Genomic DNA, 21,774 nt, shown 5'->3' with positions numbered 1-21,774 from the left:
TTTCATATTTTCCACATGAAAAATAAAAATGTTGGTAGCCATACATTCTGTATGAGTAAAATGTTTTACTATTCATACTGTAATATAGTAAGCTTTTTCACAATTTAATGAGAACCTATGAAAGATACGTGCCTTATGTGTATTATTTTATTTAATCCCACAACAAAATTTCAGGAGAGGTATCTTTATCCTCACTTTAAAGAATAAGAATCTGAACTTCAGAGAAGTTTAGTAACATGCCTATGATCACATAACCTGCATGTGTGGCTAGAATTTGAATCCACATCTGTCTATTTGACTCTAAGCTTTACATTTTCCCTGCGCTGTACTGTAGAATCTTTGTTTTAATATAATACATATTCTGGGAAGTTATATATAAATCTAATTTTTATAATTCAAACCACATATTAAATGTTCCAGAAGAATTAAATATTTAAAGGAAACCTGATATGAATCCTTTTTAAAGTGAAGACTAGCTCTGTAACTCACTTAGTCTGAATTACACTCTAAATATAGCTGACATGCCCCATGGGCCATGTCATCAAAGATGGTGTAGCCAGGAGAGTTTAGCCTGCTGTGTAGTGATAGTGAGTGTAGTAATAGAAGTCGCACCATTAGAAATCAGAGATTAGAGAAGACAGAGGTCAGAAACCTAGGCAGATGAGGAGGGATGAGAAGCAGCAGGTATCAGAAGTCAGCATGTACATAGGCTTAAAATAAAGGCCAATATGGAAGTCGGGTCTCGACGCCAGTAGTCAGAGTAGCTCATAGAAACTTTATTCTGAGACAAGTCTGGTTCATATGGAGACACCTGTGTCTTTTGCACCACTATAATACGTGCCACAGGGATGTCTGTGTGTGGTCCTAAGCTCACAGTATTGTTTAATATGAAATGCGTAACGAGGAGAGCCAAGATGAGTGTGAGTAACCGAGTACTCATTCACTGAATCAACATAAAGTTTCCTGGGTGCCCACTAATTATAAACCACCATAGTTTATTTGGATTTTATCATATTACATTTTTGTGCAGGGATAAAGGAGCGTATTGAATAAAAAAATTACTGTTATGAAGGTGGTTAGTCTTTAGAAAACAGCAATTAAGTAATTCTCCAGCCATGTAAGCTTTCAAGAATGGTGCCCCTTTTGGGTGAAAGTTATTAAAAGAGGCTACACTTTTTCACTCATCAGCAAGCAAGCTCTTACTTTGAATTTCTTCTTTACTTCTTGTTCTTTCTTTTCTCTCTCTTTCTGTTCCTTTTTCTCCAGCTCTAATCTCTTCTTTTCCTCCTTTTCCCTTTTCTTCTCTCTTTCTTTGGATGCTTCTCTGCAGATAAAAATTGTTAGGTTGTTTCAGCATCTGCAGGCATTGAGGGGTTAGGACTCACTATCCAGAGAGGTTTTTACCCACAGCAGAAGATAGTATCTGAAGGACGGATGAAGGTGAAAAGCAAAGGGTTGTCAAAATTCCTGGGTGTGTGAGATTGCTCTTAAATCCAGTAGGAGGCACACCAGTGAGGATGCCTTCCAAAGACTCTGCTTCCCCTTGCAACTTGTGCCAGCCAGTGGAAGGCACTCTTTATAAAGGCCCTGTTCTTGCTACATGTCCACATGAATAGAATTAATCTCTCTCTCTCTTTTACGTGCATGCACTTACAGGTACACGTGAGCACACACATGTGTATACATTCAAACCTTAGTCAGAATTGGTTGAATAAAAACTGGATAGACAAAATTAAGATATTTGAATCAATAAAAGATAAAATAAGATATTCATTTCTACTTTCACTCACTTTCCAAGAAGTGAGTCCTAGGCTACCCAGCAACCCATTTTGGAGCGATGTTTAATATCTTTCCACTTTAGCAGGCTGAAACTTTGGCATCTGATACTGTGCTAACGTATTTCTCACAGCACCCTTGGGAGGTGAAACAGTGCCCAGGTGAGGAAGTTGTGACCTATAAATGAATTCATTTGCCCAAGGACACACTGAGAACAATAAATTCAGATTCCTGGTTCCATGATTCCCTTCTGTGGTCTGTCTAGCAGGCTGTAAAGTCTCTAGCCTCTTATACAACAACATTTCAACAGAGTCCTCTGTCCTCTGTAAATCTTTGGACAAGTAAAGAATCTTTAGTCCTTTGTATTGAAATAAAGATTATCATTATATATATACCAGTCACTTGAACAATAAAGCTTTTCCCCCTAGTGTTGAATATCCATCCACTCTCCCTCATACAACCATTATATTCATCTTAGAAGGAAAATATCATGGTAAAAAATGTAACTCATACATGTCTTCATATGTTTCTCCTTCGCTGTCTTGTTCCTGGCAAGAAAAACATTAGTAATGATTAATTTTAATTATTCAAAAATGGAACCTACACGTATTACATTGATCAAATACTTAGTAAAATAAGCATAAATTTAAGTGTATGTAAATTTGATTTACTTAAAATATTTTTTTCCTCTTTAGAGATATGCTGGGAAAGTAAGCACAAAAAAGATTTCATTTTATATCCTGCTCTATAATCCAGATGGATAGCCAGACTAAAGCGTATGTTTAGTGCTGCACAATTACTATGAGTCAGTGTAATTATTAGTATCTAATGTCTCAAGTATTTTTGATGAAATAAGATTATAAATGGAAAAATATCATATTACTTATAAGAATTTTCATTTGTTGGTTTATACTAAGAAAAAAAATCACAATAATCGTTAAATATTCTAGTTACAGCAATATAAGGAAAAAAAACTGACCTCATCTAGATTTCCAGTACCTAAAAAGTTTAAAAAGAGAATAAAATTTAATATACTGTAATTAAGAAATCCTTTAATACAAGATTATTAGCTGTAACATAATATTCAAAACAGTTCACACTCTAACAGAACTTATACTTTATCAAAGATATAGAAGCACAAAATAGAATATGTGGTTTAGATCCCTACTATGGCTTTTTTGATCCTTGTAATTTAATTATAAAATCATTTCATTGGCTTTCACAAAATAATGCAAATGCCCCTAAATTATGAAATATCTTTTGTTTTCTTTATAAAAAGCACGTACATTTGGTTTTGTGGGTTTGTGTGCAACAAACGTATTATCAGAAAATCACAGCTAGTTTGCAGTTTTTGATTTATTTATTCCTAAGGATTTACTTTTGTGTATCGAATAAACCAAATTAATTAGATTTTTCAAAAACGTATTTTACTGCTCAAGTGTTTAGCAATATCAACAAATTACTAGATATTAAGACATAATCTAAAACAAAAATAATAAAAACATGTGGTGTTGGTATAGGAACAAATAGACCAGTGGAATAGAGCAGAGAGCTCAGAGACTGGCACATAAATTTACAGGCCCACACATATACACACACGTAATGCACACATGAACACACACATATATATGCACAGACATATGCACATCTATAGAGTTGATATAGTACAAAGATTGCATTATAAATTAACGAGAAAATGGTGGATTTCAGAGTATGGGAATTGGAACACTGGCTCCATACATGAGGCAACAAATCTGGATTTCTACTAAGTCCTCAAATGTGGCCTGCAAGGAGATCAAAGACCTAAATACAAGGGATAAATGTCATAGAAGATGATATTTTTATTTCCTAGGGATAGGACTTCTTAAATAAAACTTAAAAAGCATAAACTATAAAGTAAAAATTAATGAATTTGATTATATCAAAATTTATTTCTGTTCAGTGAAGAACAGCATGGGCTAAGTTAATCAACCATGGACAGAATGAGAGAAGATATTTGCAATGTCTACAACTGACGTGGGATTAATATCTGTAATACAAGGGAACTCCTGCAAGTCAACCCAAAAAGGATACTAACTCCAAGAAAAAAATGGTCAAAGGATACAAACGGGCAACTTACAGAAGAGGAGACCACAAAGGCTAATAAACAAACGAAATACTCAAACTCGATAGTAAGCAGAGCTATGAAAATGAAATGAGATATTTTAGACATGTAAGATGGGAAACAATGGGAAAGCTGCATAACACCATGCACTGAGGAAAGGTGGGCGTCTTGGAATCTTCCTGCCCTGCTGGTGGGAGTCTACACAGACTCCCAGTGCTCTCTTTTGGAGAGCACTCTACTAGGTCAAAATGAATATTCCATAGTTTATGAGCAGCCACTCCACTGGTGGACATACATCTTAAAGAAAGTTTCTCAGAGGTCCACATGCGGATGTGGACAAGAAGGTGCATTGAATTATTATTTGTTGTATCAGTGAGTTGGAGGTAAAATGTGAATGCACAGGATGCATACCATGGAGTACTTAACAGCAATAAATTAAATATACATATAGCAACATGGATGGGCCCCCAAAACAGTATGCTAAGTGTAAAAAAAAAAAAGACCAGAGTGAGCTATAATATATTATTTAGGTAAATTGAAATATATACACACAGACAATAGTATGCAAAGAATATATACAAACAGACACATACACATTAAATGCATGAGAATATTTGTCTCTAGTAAGGGGAAGAGAGTAAAGGCAGTGGGTCATAGAGATAAAAGGGAATAAACATAAGTAAAACAAGAGAGGGGTCTTGCATGGACCAATGATGATAATGACCCATTAACAACCCTATGAGAATCATTAACTCAAACTTCTGTATCTGAGGTAACAAATAAATACATAAAACATCTTTTTGCCCCTTACCATCAGAGTGCATGACACTATCTTGATTTTCTTCATTTATAGGACTTCTAAAAACAAGAAAGAAGAAAAATGTAAGTGAAATAAGTAGATGCTCACCTTACAATGAAAAAGCAAAAAGAATAAAAGGACCATTTTTTGAATTATTCTTTTCTCTTTAATATCTGCTCTGATTGAAAACTTCATAAGTCATTGGAATAGACTTCAGCCTTTTAGTTATGCTGCTACTGCTGCAAAAAATGGAGAAGTGGGAACTTGAGTACAGCATTGTCCATTGTAGTGGACGCATACAATTAATCCATTGCTTCAGGGCAGTAATACATTCTCTGTAAAACAGCAGTGTGTCAACAATTCAATTCTGGGATTCTGAGGGCATTTGATTGGTTTTATGGTATAGATACCAAAGAGAATTAGTTCCGAGTCTTAACTTCTTTCTCTTTTCCAGATGTTCTCCACCTGGCTTTACTTCCATCACTTGTTGCTTGGATTCCAAGATGCTTCATCCCAAACCACTTCACTCCAACTGCTGTTAACGGTTATCAATACGTGGGCCTCACAAATCCCTAATGATTTACAGAACCATCTATATTTTCTATTTCTACCCTCAGGTTGATTAGCATAGCTGGATAAAATTGCCATTTGACTGCTTCTGGACATTACAAATAATTGGCATTCAATTTCAACTGTACCCTTGACACTTCTATATCTCATTACACTTTATTCTAGTCAACTCTTTCTTGTATCATCCTTCTCAAAGGCTATTCAAAACATTCACTACTTTCCTCACATCTCCTATTCCCCCCCTCCCCTGTAATTAAATGATCTTGTGTCTTGCTTCACTGATAAAATAGCAGTTATTGGGTGTGAACTCTCTTAAGAAAATACATTTCTTTAATCCACAAACTTATCTACTGTTATACCCATGCTTACCTTCTCCCTACCAAAGTTTCTCTTTCCACCTGTGTTCTGAATCCTATCTGAATTAGCAACGACTTTACCCCTTTGATCTTATTTCTTCTGTGTCATCATGTTACTTATATTATTATTATTCCTCTTCTTTCACTCCCATCCCTAAATATCTCACTCTTTGTTTCCTCCCTCAGCCTGAGTTACTCTCATTCATAAAGAACAAATACTTCTCTTTACCTTTCTAACTTCTACCTTACCACAAGATAATCTTCCTTTTCCCAGCCAAAGTAGGAAAGCCGTCTACACTCATGACTTGACTTCCTCCCCTCCCACTCGTTTCTTCATTGACCACACTCTGGCTTCTATCACCAATCCTTCAATGAAACTACTCTTAAGAGACTTAATTACAAAATCCACTGGACACTTCTCAGCCTGCATCTTTCGTGATTGCTTTGTGGCCCTTAACAGTACTGTATTGGCCATTTTGCCTTCTTTGAGTCTCCTTTGTTTCCGTGAGAAATCTCTCCTGGCTCACTTCTTGTCTCTTTGGCCGCTATCGCACAATTTCCTTTGTGGGTTTTTTCCTCTGACTTCCCCCTTAAGTGATGATGTTTCTTTGTGTTCTGATCTTTGCTTTCCTCATTTGTTTCACTCTACATCTATCCCTGAATAGTCTCATATACCCCAAACTTCACATATTATCTTAATGTTGGTGACTTCCATATTGAAATCTCTAGCCCAGACCTCTCATATATATATACACACATCTTTACTTGGATATCCCACTGCAGGTTCTATATTAACATCTCAGAAGTTGAGAATTCCCTCTTCCATTCCAATGCAAACCTGTTTTTCCTAGGTTTCTCATCTTGGGGTGGTACCACAATTCACATATCCACCCAAGCCTCAAGTCATCCTTTATTTCTCACTCCTTTTCAGTCCGACATCAAATTAATCAAGTTCTGTCAGCTCTACATTTTTAATTTCTCCTATAATTCACATCCCCCTTTCATTTCTCCCCTCTCTCCTGCTAGACACGAGAATAAGATTATATCATCTCTGGCGTGGACTCTTGCAGTAGCCATCTTGTCAGTTGTCCAGTGATCAAAATTGCTCTTCATCTTCCCCTCCCTTCACACACTGCTGCCAGAATGATCTTCCTAATGCAAAAATATGTTTATATCCCCCTCATGTTCAATACTCAAGCCACTTAAATAATTAGGAAAGAGTGTTACTTGAAGCCGGGAGATGCTGGTTGCAAAACTAACTCCATTTGAAGAATGTGGGTTGGAAGTGCCTTGTTATCACTAAGACCATAAAAAGGGCTCAGGGGGTACGCTTGTGGCTCAGTAAGAATTGCCATGGACGTACGTGTCTCAATCTCCACCTCAGCTGGTAAACATATGGGTCATCAACTGTTCATCTAATAAACTCACATTTAAAAAAAAATTAAAATTTAACTTATATATGCTTAGTGTTTAATTTGGATAAGTGTAAAGGCCTAGTTAATCAACTCATTAGCTCGGTCATGATAAAACACTTGTTTCCCTTAGTGAGTCTTTGTAGTCTTGACTTTAAAATCCGTGCCAATCTTCCTCTATGTTTTGATATGTGGGCTGCCAGCACAGTACGGTCACTAACAAAGCAGTGTAGGTTTATACCCGGGAACCGAACCCGTGCCGCTGAAGCAGAGCATGCTGAACTTAACCACTAGGCCACTGGGGCTGGCCCAAGTCTTTTTGGTCTTGAAAGATTCAGAATTAAACACAGAAGTGATGGAATAAGTCAAACCCATGGTACAAAAGTTTATGGAATAAGTTTTATAATTATTGGGACAATATACATATGCTCAACATTTTAAGTACTTATAATATTTAAGGGATTTGTTACATTAGAGAATATTCAGTTAGATATGTCAAATCTACTTAAAATTTCTGATTTAGAATTTTTATTGTCGTCGAAAAGTATGGACCTTAAGTGCTGAATGTCAACAGTTGCTCACATCAAAAAAGGAGAGTCAACCAGACATTACGGGCTCCCCATAAAAGAATATGTCATCACCTAGGATGGGATCTTGCCCAAAAAAAAAGAACTAAATTTGATCAAGCTACCTGTACATCCAACTACCAATTTATAGGAAATACAGAGAAGAGAGGAACACGTAAGCTACGCTATAGGAAGCAGCCAGCAAAATCTAGACTGCGAACAACTACAATGCCCACTAATGACTTGATTTCCACTACAAATACATTGCAATCAATAGAAAAAGAAGTGATAGAGGGTGAACTCTCTCGAAAGAGAATTACAAAATATATGAGCCAATAAAGATGGGTAGACTTTGCTTGGATTCTTATTCAAACTTGAAAAAACCCCACACACTCTGGGGCTGGCTGGTGATGTAGTGCTTAGGTTCAAGTACTCTGCTTCTGCAGCCCAGTGTTTGTGGGTTCGGATCCTGGGCGCAGACTACACACCACTCATCAAGCCATACTGTGGCGTTATCCCACATACAAAATAGAGCAAAAAGAGGAAGATTGGCAACAGATGTTAGCTCAGGGCCAATCTTCCTCACCAAAAAACAAAATAAAACAAGACACCATACACTCAATTTAAGGGACAATTGGAAATTTGCACACTGACTTTGTATTTTATGTTACTACATATAGTCAATGTACTACATATAGAAGAGGGATGTGAGGTCGGTATAGATGAAACAAGATTGATTATGAGTTTATAATTGGTGAAGTTGGTGAAAGGGACAAGAGAGCTTATTATACTACTCTCCCTGCTTTTTATATGCTTAACATTTTTCAAAATAAATATGCTTCTTAAAAAGTATAATGCAAAATGCAAAGTATAAAGCAAATGCAATTGGAATATTTAACAGAACTCTATGTGGTTTAATAGATTTACAGGAGTCATTTAAGTCTTGGGAGGGTTTTGCTTAGTGGAGCTACTAAATTTGTAGTCAGGTATTTGAGATGCTTAAAAATAAAATTCAGTATATAAATTTATACATGCAATGTGAAACACGTAAGGAAGTTTAATTAACTAAATTTATAAACACAACTATTGATTTGAAAAAACTTAGTCTGAGTTGTTCAATCATCAGTCAAAGATCCCCCTGAAAATAATTGTTCTTACTCAAATAAAACTTACTGAGGTATAAATAAGATGGCAAGTTATGTTATGTAAAGGACTTAAAATAAGTTAGGCCTTTGCATTATCAACTTTAATGAACTGAATATTAATTAAAAGCACAAGACGTAAATCCCTTTGACGTCAAAATACACTGACATTCTGCAGAACAAAATCCATAGCTCTTTTCATGGTATACCAGGTTCTCATGATCAGCCTTGTTCTTTTACAATTTTATTTTTCACATTTCCTTTTCTTGCATCATCTTCTTTTCACGTACTAATACTGAACTAACTTACACTCTGAACACTTGCTGGTTTCTAGTTCCCCCGTGCTAAGCCCGTGCTGTTTTCCTTTTCTGGAATAATCTTCTTCTCATCATCCCCTGCTTGTGACCCTCCTTAATCTGTCAGCCTCTCCTTAAACTCTCCCTCCTCTGTGAGGTTATCCCAGACTCCCCTAAGCCCACGCAGTTGCTGCTTCTCTGTGTCATACCTTGCTCCATTATAGTGGTTATTTTGTTTGACTGTAATTATAGAGTAATTGCTTGCAGGTTTGTCTTCCTACTATGACACAATAAGCCCCTTGAGGAAAGAGGTTGTCACTTTGTTGGTTAATTTGTTATTATGACTGTCATTTTTAGAAAGCCATTAGAATAATTCCTGTCATGTATAGGACTTTGATTTTTTTTTTATTTGATGAATTAATGATGTCTCAGTAAAACTAAGAAACTAGATGAATTTTTATTACTAAAGTGAATTGTTTATAAGGATTTTTGAAAAAGAATGTTAAGTCAAAAAGATCACTGGACTTGAAGTTTACTTCCTAAAACACTTGGATGAATAACAAATAGTTGCAAATTGAAGGGTGTCTGTACAGCATATTCATACGAATGTGCCTGCACGTTTGTGCAAACCATTTATTACTCATAGGCAATGTTTGCATGCACACATTTATTCATGGACCCAACATTACAGCGTACAAATCTTACTGCTCTTTTAGGTAGGTCTGAATTTATAATATGTATAACATTAAAATATTCAATAAATATGAAATAGTGATAAAAATAAGAATGATAAGAATAAAAGGGAAAAAGATGAGGAAGAGAATGGATGAATGTCATGCATAAACCCAGATCAAACTGTCACAAAGTGCTCAAAAAGTGTTCCAGGCATTGAGAAAAGGCCCACAGAAACAAACAATGAAACCAGTCACCATCCAAGTCACAGAAAACTCCGCAGAGGGAGGGGTAACAGAGAAGAAAAGGAAGCTTATCAGCTGTTATAGGACGGCTATTCAAGAAGGCCCTTCACCAGAGCTCTTTGTTTGTATGCTAACGCATGCAGAATGAAATAGGAAAAGTGAAGTTAATTTAATATTGTGGCTGTCATTTTTAGAAAGCTATTAGAGCTCTAGCTCCTGACTTTTAAAGCTATAAAGCTATTGATATTTATAATTTATTTGCTATTCATGACTTTAGCTTTTACTTGGCAGGTTTTTTTAAAAAGAAGATGGAGGAAATCTAAGTGACACATAAAACTTTGCTCTATACCTGCCCTTACTAGAATGAAATCGTATCAGCTTCTCTCTGGAACATGACTTCCCACATTGAATGCATGAGGAATTGTAAAACCACGACTTGTTGAAGCCAATGCTCTCCAATCTGAGTTAGGTGAGACTATCTGGTAAGGCACGAATGATATGGCAGGGCTCAAATTCCAGAAATTTTTAAGCATTTCTAATTAATAAAAAGGTAATAATGGTAAATTCTTACTTTTCCTCTAATTTTAGAGACAAAAAAAAATTTATACTGACTAAGAATGACCTCAGGGTAAGAACTGTTTAATCTTTTCCAATCTTAGTGACTTCCCATTACTTATTATTTTTTATTACTTCACTTTTCCTGTCTCATTACTACGAATAACCATGTAATTTGTTTTGTATACCAAAATATGTAACCATTGATTCTGTTTTCATGTGAAGAATTAATTATACTATTAAAATTATAATTAATTTTTTAAAATAGTACCAAAACATGTTACACTACAGATGTTGATTTGAACGCTAATAATGATAAACATGCTCATTTGATCCATTTCAACTCCTTATCAAATGTCTGAGTAAAATAGCAGAAAATGTAGCTAGCTGTTTTCTGACCACTAGGTGGGGAAACAATACAGTTTAAAATATAATATAACTTTGGCCTCAACTAGTCTATTTTTAAAGATGTTTATTATTTCTAATTCTCACCTGCCTCCAATCTTTTACGTTCTGAAGGCATCCTGACCTGAAGATGTAATTACAAGTGACTTCTAGGAGGTAGGTAGGTGATGAAGCCCACCAATATCTCCTGAAATTCCTTCTTTGATCTCAATTAGAGATTCCTTTTGTTGCCTTAAGCAATACCGCCTCTCCACCCTAGTGAGAGCTGTAAACCTTATCAGTCATTTATTCCTTTGGGAAGCCTGTCCCCCACCTGAGCACTGGTTTCCAGTTGCTCTAGTCCTTGGTTCCAGGAATTCTCCCTCTCTACACCATTATCATTTTCCCCTCTTAATGGATCTTTCCACCATTTCCACCAAGATACAGACTGTTACTCCTTCCATCAAAAAAAAATCTGGGTGCTGGCCCAGTGGAGTAGTGGTTAAGTACACATGCTCTGCTTCAGGGGCCCAGGGTTTTCAGATTCAGATCCCGGGCATGGACCTACACACTGCTCATCGAGCCATGCTGTGGCAGCATCCCACGTAAAGTAGAGGAGGAATGGCACAGATATTAGCTCCATGATAATCTTCCCCAAGCAACATGAGGAAGATTGACAACAGATGTTAGCTCAGGGCTACTCTTCCTCATGAAAGAAAAAAATCTCAATTCCATTTTTTCCACTAGTGACTGCCCCATTTCTTTGCTTCCTTTTTCTCCTTAAAGAATTGTCTATACTTGCCTTTTCCAGTTTCTTTCCTTCCATGCACTTTTAAAGCTATTTCAATCAGGCTTATATCCCCATTACTCCCCAAAATTTCACCCACACTGTCCTCCACAGTCTTCACTTATTTGCTCTTCATCCTCAGCCGACAGTTGATTGCTGCCTACTCCTTGGGAATTTTATCTTTACCTGGCTTCTAGGACACCACATGCTTGTGTTTTTCCTACGTTAGTGGTTGTTCCTTTTTACTCTCCTCTGCTGATTTTTCTTCCCCCAGGCCTCATACAGTTGGAGTGCCCAGGGTCACTTCTTCTCCTCTCTAGTTATACTCATTTCCTTAACAGTGATCTTAACAGTCTCAAGAATTTGTGTGGAATACATGCCTACGGCTCTCACATTTATGTTTTTAAACCAGAACACTTTCCCAAACTCTTTACTTCTTATACCCAATTGCCTCCTCAACATCCCCACTTGGATGTTTAAGAGACACCTTGGATGTTTAAGAGAAGCTTAACATAGCCATGCCCTCTTGATCTCCTCCTCACCGCCCCCCCCCCCCCAACTTGCTCACCTTCAGCCTCTCCCATTTCAGGTGATAGAAACGTCATCCCTATGGTGGCTCAGGTCAAACACCTTGGAGCATCTTTGATCCTCTTTTTCTTTCATACCCTGAATCCAAATTCTGTTGCTTCTACCTTCAAAATATATCCAGAATCTGGATACCTCTTCCCACCTTGATTGTCATCATCCTAGTTAGAGCCACCTCCATATCTTGCCTGCCTTTCTGCAATATCTGCCTAGCTGGTTTCCCTGCTTCAACATTGGCCAAGGTCTCTTTTCAGACAGCTGTTAAGGTAATCTTTATAAAATAGAAGCCAGAAAACATCACCGCTCTGCTCACCCTCTTTCAGTGGCTCCCACTTCACTTAGGATAAGAGCCACAATCTCTAGCCTGACCCACAAGGTCCTATAGGAACTCAGTCTTTTCCTCCAACTCCTTCTCTTGCTCACTCTACTCCAGCCTTAGTTACATCCTTCCTAGTCCTCGAACATTCTAGGCCTTTGTTCCGTCTGTTCTCTTTGCCTGGAATGGTCTTCCTCCAGAGATCCACATGCCTACCTCGCTCACTTCCATGAGCTTTGCTCAAGTATAACTTCTTATAAAGGGGCTGCCCTCACCTCTCTGCTTAAAGTTGCAACAAGAAGTCCCCAACCCCACCCTCACACTAGACCACCTAACCCTGCTCTATTTTCTCCCACAACACTCGATATTCCCTAACATATTATATCCTTTACTCGTTTATTATTTTTATTCCTTTGGTCCCCTTCCCCCGTCTTATGAGGGCAGGCATCTTTATTTTGTTCACTGATATTCCCTGACTCATATTACAAAGGCACAAAATTGTGGCTCAAAAGATAATTGTTGAGTGAATGTAAAAAAATCTATTAGAATTTGACCTGAGAGTGGCCTTTGATTAGAGAGGGGAGGAATGGCATTTGCAGGCTGACAGAGGGAACACCTGGGAAACATACATGTGTGTGCTTTGAAAGGTGGTAAAATGAGGAAAAGCACAGAAACATCCATATCTCACAATTTTACTTAAAGATCATCCTGTAAATTTCTTCTCACATGAAATATAAATTTTTGCACCTCAACATTAAGCCCCATTTTGCTTTCATTTCCTCTCTGTACCTCATCTGGCTTCTCCTACTTGGGGGAAAGTTTCTAATGCAGACATTTCTTCTTTTCGGAATTTTCTTGAACTCTCTGACGGCAGCCTGAAAGTCTTTTATTATATGCCACATTTTTATTTTTGGAAAAAAAATTGTCTTATAGGTGTCCCTTCGCTTTCATTTCCTCTTTTCTCTCCATTTGACAATTAAGTTTCAGGTACTCTAATTATAGTTTATCTAGGTAATATAACACAGAATTTTTTTTCTCTCCATCTTTCTTCTGAGAGTAAGTATTTTGTGGAGTTGGTAATTCTTAGATGAATCAGATTTTCTAATTAGGAGTCCTTAATAAGATGGAAATAGGAAAAAAAAAGATGGAAATAGGAATGAGGTAAAGTTTATTACAATTAGTGAGTTTTGCTAATTTCTGATGAAAACAATATTACCAGTGAGAATTTGAGTCTGGCTGGTTGACAGGCCCTTTTCAACTTTGCAAGAATTCCCTGCAAAGCTGGGAAACTGACCAGCATCCTTATGAAGAAGGTGTACTGACTAGAGAATTGTTTTTAAAATCCTGTCTTCCTTCTACAACTTTGTATTCCCCACCTTATCATAATAGATTCTAGGGAGTAAGTTGACAGGAAAAACAGTTAACCTAGCAGGCCTGAGGCTGCTATTTTTAGAAGAATCTGCTACCAAAATTGGCCCTTGGTTTGTATTTGGGAACTCAGCTTCTAAAACATTCCTTACATTGATAAGAAAACTTGCCTGATCAATGAGAGTGCTTTGCTGTGCCTAGACTATGTAAACAATGTGATTTATCATGAACATCTGCTTTCCTTCTAGAAGTCTGGTATTTTGGTAGTTACTAGGCAGAAGGTGCCTATGTGACCAGCTCTCAATAAAAATCTGTCTCTAATGGGCTTCTCTGGGAAGCAATATTACATATTTGTTGCATTTTTATAGCTGGAGAAAGGAGCACTCCGTGTGTCTGCTCCCAGGCTTCGAAGGAGTGTTACTGTGATCAATCTTAGCCACGAGTCCTACTATAAGGTGAGTCCTGTGAATATTTTCAGCGAGTCATCAAACATATGGGTGGTCCTGGGGACTCCCAAAACAGCAGGAATAATGCCAAATACTCCTCTCCACAATTTCTTTGATCAAACAATACCAGTCTTCATGTCTTAGAAGCGCTCAGGAATTCACTCTTGAGGTATTTATTAAAATTTCTTACTAGAATTACACAAGATCCAGAAGGCTGACTGAAGCCAGCAGCTGGGATAGGGTCACACAGTAAAATTCAAAAGTAGTAAGTTCAAAATCTAGTGGGTTAAATTTATCAGAGTAGGAAAAAAATTAGGAAAAAGAAACAGGATTTAATACATGCGAAAGGAAAATAATTTACACGGAAATTAGGGGTATATAGGAACACATTAATTCGTTATTTTAATTAAGCTAATGTTTATTTAGCACATATGTCAGTAGGCAGATGGCTTACGCTCTTATTTGGTAGCTGGATATCATGGGGTATTAGAGTCTTTAAACTAGAATTCGTAAACTTAAATGCCTGGAAGAATATACAGTTAACGTAAATGCACAGTGCAGGCTATTTACAAGATAACAGCCACTAAGCTCCTCTAACACCTTCTAGTTACTGCCTTTAAGCTCCCAAAAAGTATAAGTGAAACAATGTGGAGGCTACCCATGACAAATGTGTTTTCCACTCTGCCCTAAATTGTGGTCATCAGCATTTAAGGAAAGCTGTCAATCATTGTTATTGACAGATTCTATCACATAGATTATGGATTTTAAGTACTTTAAAAGTAAAGAACATCAAACTGGCATGGGGTTGAAGTGAAGGAAAAACAATCTATAGCTAAATGTTTTGGGATATTACTATTTGTGGTAAAGGAGAATCACGTACAGCAATCTTCTGGGAGAAAAAAGAGAAGATCTAGCCTGGCTTGCCATAAGGATCTATGCTTGCCATTGTTGGAATACTTCTTTTTAAATCAACATTTCATTCTATTCCCATCTTCCACTTACTTTTCTTCAGCCAGTTATTCTGGTAAATCATGGATAAATAGCCCATGCATAGCAACCCACACAGTTTTGACATTTCTGAAAGGTACCATCTAAGAAAATTTAAGCCAGAGTGCTTGAATAAAAGTTTCTTAGGTTTTTAACACACAGCCAAAAATCTGAAGCGTGAGAGAAAACCTGCAGTTTTTTACTTAAAGGAGGTCATTTAGCAGGGTCATCAAAAGCACACATTTACTTTGGCCTCAGACTGACATTGGCTCAAATTTCTCCTCTACATTCTTGTGTAATCTTAGAGAAGTTACTTAGCCTCTGTAAAGTTATTATTATTTTCTTTGCCTTTTCTCCCCAGTACATAGTTGTATATTTTAGTTGTGGGTCCTACTAGTTGTGGCATGTGGGATGCTACCTCAACATGGCCTGATGAGCGGTGCCATGTCTGCGCCCAGGATCCGAACTGACGAAACCCCTGGCCTCCAAAGCAGAGCGCACGAACTTAACCACTCGGCCACGGGGCCAGCCCCTGTGAAGTTCTGTTTCCTCAGCTGTGAAATGATGATGACCCAACCCACTTGATAAGGTTATAGGGATTATATACGTAAAGTGCCTAGCACATCATAGGCAGCCAGTAAAATATGGTAGTAGTGGTGGTGGTGGTGATGATAATGGTGGTGGTAGTGATGATGATAATGGTGGTGGTGGTGATGATGATGATAACGGTGGTAGTGGTGGTGACGACATAATGGTGGTAGTGGTGGTGATGGTGTAACGGTGGTGGTGGTGATGATGTAATGATGATAGTGGTGGTGATGATGACAATAGTGGTGGTGGTGATGTTGGAAGAGATGGTGGTGATGCAGACCCAAGGAATGCTTCAGAACTTTTAAAAAGGCAGTGGAAGTTTTCTTCAAATGTACTCATAAGAAGAAAACCACAGTAAAAACAGATAAACAAGGGTTGCTCAAGGGTATGGGGGCATGAGATCAGCCTGCGCAGTCATCCCTTCTCCCTCCCAGCTGCCCACCTTTGTGGTCCAGCAGTTTACCATGGAACCCTTAGCATTCAGCCAAACATAGTTTGAAAATCTATGCCAAGAGACTGACAAAGAAATGGCAAGATAATCTTTTGCTTACTTTAGATCTAAGGGAGGTTTAATGTTTCTGGGAGGTAGGCTTGGGACTGGCGGTTGTGATGGGTGAGATGCTGGCAATGGCGGTTGGCTGGCTGGATGGGATGGTGGAGGCGGTGGTAGGGAAGTTGTTGAGTAAGACGTTTGGCTTTTGCTGGTACCTGAGAAGTGAAGCAAACAATACCATGAATTAAAACAAATCCTTAAAATATAAGAACTGTCTATTCCAAGTATGCAGAAATGAGGATCTTAAATATAAAAATGTAAGAAATGCATCCCAAGTTTAATTAATGCTTTAAAGAATCTAATATTTGAAGATTTATGGTACAAGCCCATAATGTTTAAATGTTCCATTTTTATTTTTTCCCTAAGCTTTATTGAGGTATAATTGACAGATAAAATTGTAAGCTATTTTGAGATATTTAAAGTGTATAATGTGATGATTTGATATACGAATATATTGTGAAAGAATTCCCCCCACCAAGTTAATTAACACATCCGTCACCTCACATATTTGCCTTTTTTGTTGTTTTTGGTGAAAACATTTAAGTCCTATTCTCTTAGCAAATTTCAATCATACAATATAGTGTAATCAACTACAGTCACCATATTTTACATTAGATCCTCAGATCTTATTCATCTTAGAGCTGAAAGTTTGCTCCCTTTTACCAACCTCTCCATATTTCCCCCACCCCCAATGCCTGGCAACCAATTTTCTACTGTTTCTATGAGTTTGACTTTTTTTTCAAGATTCCACATATAAGTGATACCATGCAGTACTATATTTGTCTTTCTCTATCTTGCTTACTTCACTAAGCATAATGCCCTCCAGATTCATCCATGTTATCACAAATGACAGAATTTCCTTCTTTTTTAAGGCTGAATAATATTCTGCTGTATATATACACTTGATCTTCTTCATCCATTTACCTGTTGACGGACACTTAGATTGTTTTCATACCTTGGGTATTGTGAATAATGCTGCTATGAACACGGGAGTGCAGGTATCTCTTTGAGATAATGATTTTGTTTCTTTTGGATCATGCGGTGGTTCAATTTTTAATTTCTTGAGAAACCTCCATACTCTTCTCCATAGTGGCTGTACCAGTTTACATTCCCACCAACAGTGCACTAGGATTCCCTTTTCTCTACTTCCTGGCATTTGTTATCTCTTATCTTTTTGATAATAGCTATCCTAATAGGCGTGAGGTGATATCTCATTGTGGTTTTGATTTGCATTTCTGTGATGCTTAGTGATGTTAATAAATGTTCCTTTTCTTGAGATAGATAAGTTCTTTGAGTTGAATTTGCACTATTAAAAACAATTTCTCTTACCTTGTTAAGGAAAAACACTTGTTAAATCTAGGTGTAGAATATATGGGTGAAAAATTTCATAATAAAAAATAAAAAACAAACAAGCAAAAAAGAATTTCTCTTATCTTTTCTAAGCTTTTGTAAACCTTCGTTTCAGTATTCTGGATTTTGTAAATAAGCCTACATCAATTTTAATACCATATTCTCTGTGATTTCACAAATGTAGATTATTTTTCATTTGACCCATTATTTTAGACCACAGAGGTTTAGTTTTTGTATCTACTCTCATGGATCATGTATTCTTACTTGTATTGGATGATCTCCTTGAATCTTTAATGAGACGATAAGTTTTGTTTGAGGTGTTATTTCTAACATCTGTTGCCAATTTTTTTTTCTTCTTCTCCCCAAAGACCCCTGGTACATAGTTGTATATTCTAGTTGTGAGTGCCTATGGTTGTGCTATGTGGGACTCTGCCTCAGCATGGCCTGGTGAGCGGTGCCATGTCCACGCCCAGGATCCGAACTCTGGGCCGCGGAAGCAGAGAGCGTGAACTTAACCTCTCGGCCATGGGGCTGGCCCCTGAGGTGTTATTTCTAAATATTGAAACATTAAACAATCTCACAAGTAAATCACATATATTGTAGAAACTGTAATATGGGGGCAAGAAAAACTAAACAAATATGAATTGTTCATAATCCCATCACCCAGCAATACCTACAGAGTTAGATGTATTTTAAAACATTTTAGGGGATGGCCCGGAGGCGCAGCGGTTAAGTTCGCACGTTCCGCTTCTCAGCGGCCTGGGGTTCACCGGTTTGGATCCCTGGTGTGGACACGGCACCGCTTGGCACGCCATGCTGTGGTAGGCGTCCCACATATAAAGTAGAGGAAGGTGGGCACGGATGTTAGCTCAGCAGGCTTCCTCAGCAAAAAGAGGAGGACTGGCAGTAGTTAGCTCAGAGCTAATCTTCCTCAAAAAACAAAAAAGCATTTCAGTGCAAATATACACTTTCATGGGATGGGAGCAAAATGGGACCATTTTTCTATTTTGCTACCAGCTTTTTATTTTTCTCAATATTCATAAATACCTTTCCAGGTTAATATAATTACAATGTAATTTTTAGTAATTGAACAACTTTTCTTTATGTAGCTCTACCACAATTTTAAAAAATTAGGGCTCTAATATTGAATATTTGTACTAATTCCTTTCTTTGTTTCTGTAAGAAAAAATGGCTTAGTCTTTGTACATATCTTTAAAGTTTTTTCTTACAATAAATTCCGTTAAGCAGAAATTCTGGATCAAATAACCTTTTTTTAAGGCTTTTGATACAAAAAATCAAATTATCTTCCAGAGAAACATGAGCTGCCAGCTTCATCAGTTAGTATATGAGAGTGCCCATTTTTGTACTTCTTTGCCAACACTGCCATTATTATGTTTTGAACCTTTGACAATGTTATGGAAAAAAATCTACCTTCTTGTTTTAATGTCATTTTTATCAAACTAAAGTATACTCAGGAATTAACAAGTCAGTGACAAATAACATAACAACAATAAAAACAAAAATTGTTAGTTTTCTGTTCTCCCCCCTGGAGGCAATCACTGCCAACATTTTACATTTCTTTTGCATTTAGCTCTCTCTCTCTCTAATCTTTTTAAAAACCCTCAATCAAGCCATATATATATATATATATATATATGTACATATATAAAGATTATTATTATATAAAGATTATTGACTTTCCATTTGGTAGATGTGAAATTTTGCTCTCTTCCTTTCCCTTTCCAATATAGCAAGAGCATGAGGTTTTTTGATTAAAACCATATTCATTGTTTTTGCAGTCATGACTAGGTAAATACTGTTCTTTGCTGAGTCAACTGGTGTACTATGATTACATTTTCTTTCTCATTCAACTTACTGTTTTCCTGGAGTTAATAATTGCCTCATTTTGTCATTTGCAATGAGTTTTCTTTGGAATTCTTTCTTCTTACAATTTCCAATATTTATAAAATGTCTTTAAACATATTCTACAAAATTCAACTTGTTGGATGATTGATAAGGTCCAATGTGTGGTCTCTATCCACTTGCTCTAATCTGACCTGGTTGCCTTCAAGGTCTGCCACATGGCTGTCATCCTGGGACTTCTCTTTGCCAGCATAAAGGTTCTGATGTATTAAGAGAATGCATTGTGATAAGAGTGCAAGCCCTGGAGCCAGGGCATCTGGGTTTAAATCCTGGCCCCACTACTTACCTGCTGGGTGACTTAGATAAGTCACTTCCTGGTTTAATCTGTAAAATGGAGATAATAATAATGCCACCTCACAGGGTCGTGGTGAGGACTCACGACTTAACCTATGTAAGGCACTCAGGACAGTATCTGGCATAGAGTAAGCTCAACATGTTTTGTTCAACAACTATTCATTGAATGCCTACCATATGTCAGGCTCCATTCTAGGCACTAGGAACACAATAGAGAAAAAATAGAAAAAAACATGTGCTCTTATGAATTTAGGGAGATATAGCTGAATATAAGTAAAATACATATGAAATTATGGTGAGAAATTCTATAAATGGTGGGAAGATATATAAGGGTGTACTATTGGCATCTCTTCCCAACTCTGCATTCAGTGACCTCACCATGGTAGACTGAACTTGGACACGATGGGAGTATTTACCTCATGGAAATCAACAAGAATCACAAATTTGGGTTTGATTTATTGTTTTGTTGATTATTAGATTTAAGAGAGTGATAGAGGAAATGCTGACAATGCAGATTAAATTTAAAATGTGCCATTTCTGTAGTCATTACATTGTGAAATGGCATAAAACATTGAGGAAATATTTTTCCAGTATTTGAAAACTATTATACAGCTCAGCAAAGTAGTCACTCACATGATTGGCAAATGAGTGAAGTTCTGACATATATCTTTGTTGGTTCACATTTGCCTTTTTAACATAAATGAAAAAATCAGTACTCAGGTTGGAAATATACTCCTTCATTAATGGCAACCATAGGTTGGCTACAGATGTAAAAATCAACAATTGGCTATAATGAATTTTTAATAAAAAGTATATTTTATTATTATTTGTATATTGTGTGCTACACATCCTTTATATCAATAAAATTTATTACATGTATGTATATATACATAACACACATACACAAAGAGAACTAATTCAACATTTACCAGCATACCATTGCTTATACCTAGAACATTCCTAGGTTCTGTTGGCTTTATGGCGAATAGAATTACTTGTCTCTGTATCTCCCTCCTTTGCTTTGACGCTTGTTCTGTCTGTCATTCCTCCATTTACTTTTGGATTTCATATATTATGTTGTGGAATTATGCATGTTTCCTGACTTCCCTGAATATGAAATTTGTATTTCTTATCTTCTTTGTTTTGAGGCAAGTTTTTGAGAGAAAAAGAGGATGCCCACTTGAAAAATATTTTGTTTTAATTTTACATCTTTGAGCACTAATGATGTCATTTTTTTCATCTCTATAACCATGCTTTCATTTTAATTATATTATTATTCAAATCCTTTGCCTATTTTTAAAATGGTATTTGCTTTTTCTCAGTGGCTTACAAACCTCTTTGTTAAAGATCTTAATCTTTTTGCCTCTTACATGGACAAACTGAACAGCATCATTTGGCTGCCTTGGCCCCTCCCTCTGTATGTTGATCCCAAAACAAAAAGAACCCAAACCAGAAAACAAGACAAGACAAAACAAAAATCAAACTATGCCCCAACCAAAGAAACCTTCAAAAATCTTCAAAACCTTTGAAGAAAATGGAATATTTTACTGTAAATTTCCTTAAAAAGTCAATGGCAGGATTTTAAACAGCATATTATACAAAAAGCTTCCTAATTTCTTTTAGGTATTTCTGCTTCTTTCCAAAGTTTTTCACTACGGTAATTATTAAAAATATTACCCTCTCTCTTCATGTCCTCA

General features: G+C 36.8%; 1 protein-coding gene across 4 annotated transcripts in view; it reads right to left on the bottom strand.

Annotated features, from left to right (window-relative positions):
* Window positions 1-21,774, bottom strand: part of FYB1 (FYN binding protein 1) — a 156,602-nt gene that overhangs the window by 27,524 nt on the left and 107,304 nt on the right. For all 4 annotated transcript variants that reach the window (XM_070519737.1, XM_014831213.3, XM_014831214.3 and 1 more), the window contains exons 3-7: window positions 16,509-16,665; window positions 4,692-4,738; window positions 2,756-2,775; window positions 2,290-2,324; window positions 1,204-1,324 (exon numbers count right to left, since the gene is read on the bottom strand). In XM_070519737.1, the coding sequence (XP_070375838.1) occupies window positions 1,204-1,324; window positions 2,290-2,324; window positions 2,756-2,775; window positions 4,692-4,738; window positions 16,509-16,665 (380 nt within the window). The remainder of the gene's footprint in view (window positions 1-1,203; window positions 1,325-2,289; window positions 2,325-2,755; window positions 2,776-4,691; window positions 4,739-16,508; window positions 16,666-21,774) is intronic.

The sequence above is a fragment of the Equus asinus genome, chromosome 10 (genome assembly GCF_041296235.1).
Source record: "Equus asinus isolate D_3611 breed Donkey chromosome 10, EquAss-T2T_v2, whole genome shotgun sequence".
NCBI classification, from domain to species: domain Eukaryota; kingdom Metazoa; phylum Chordata; class Mammalia; order Perissodactyla; family Equidae; genus Equus; species Equus asinus.
Note: the sequence above shows the minus strand (reverse complement) of the source record. Positions and strands in the feature narration are given on the sequence as shown.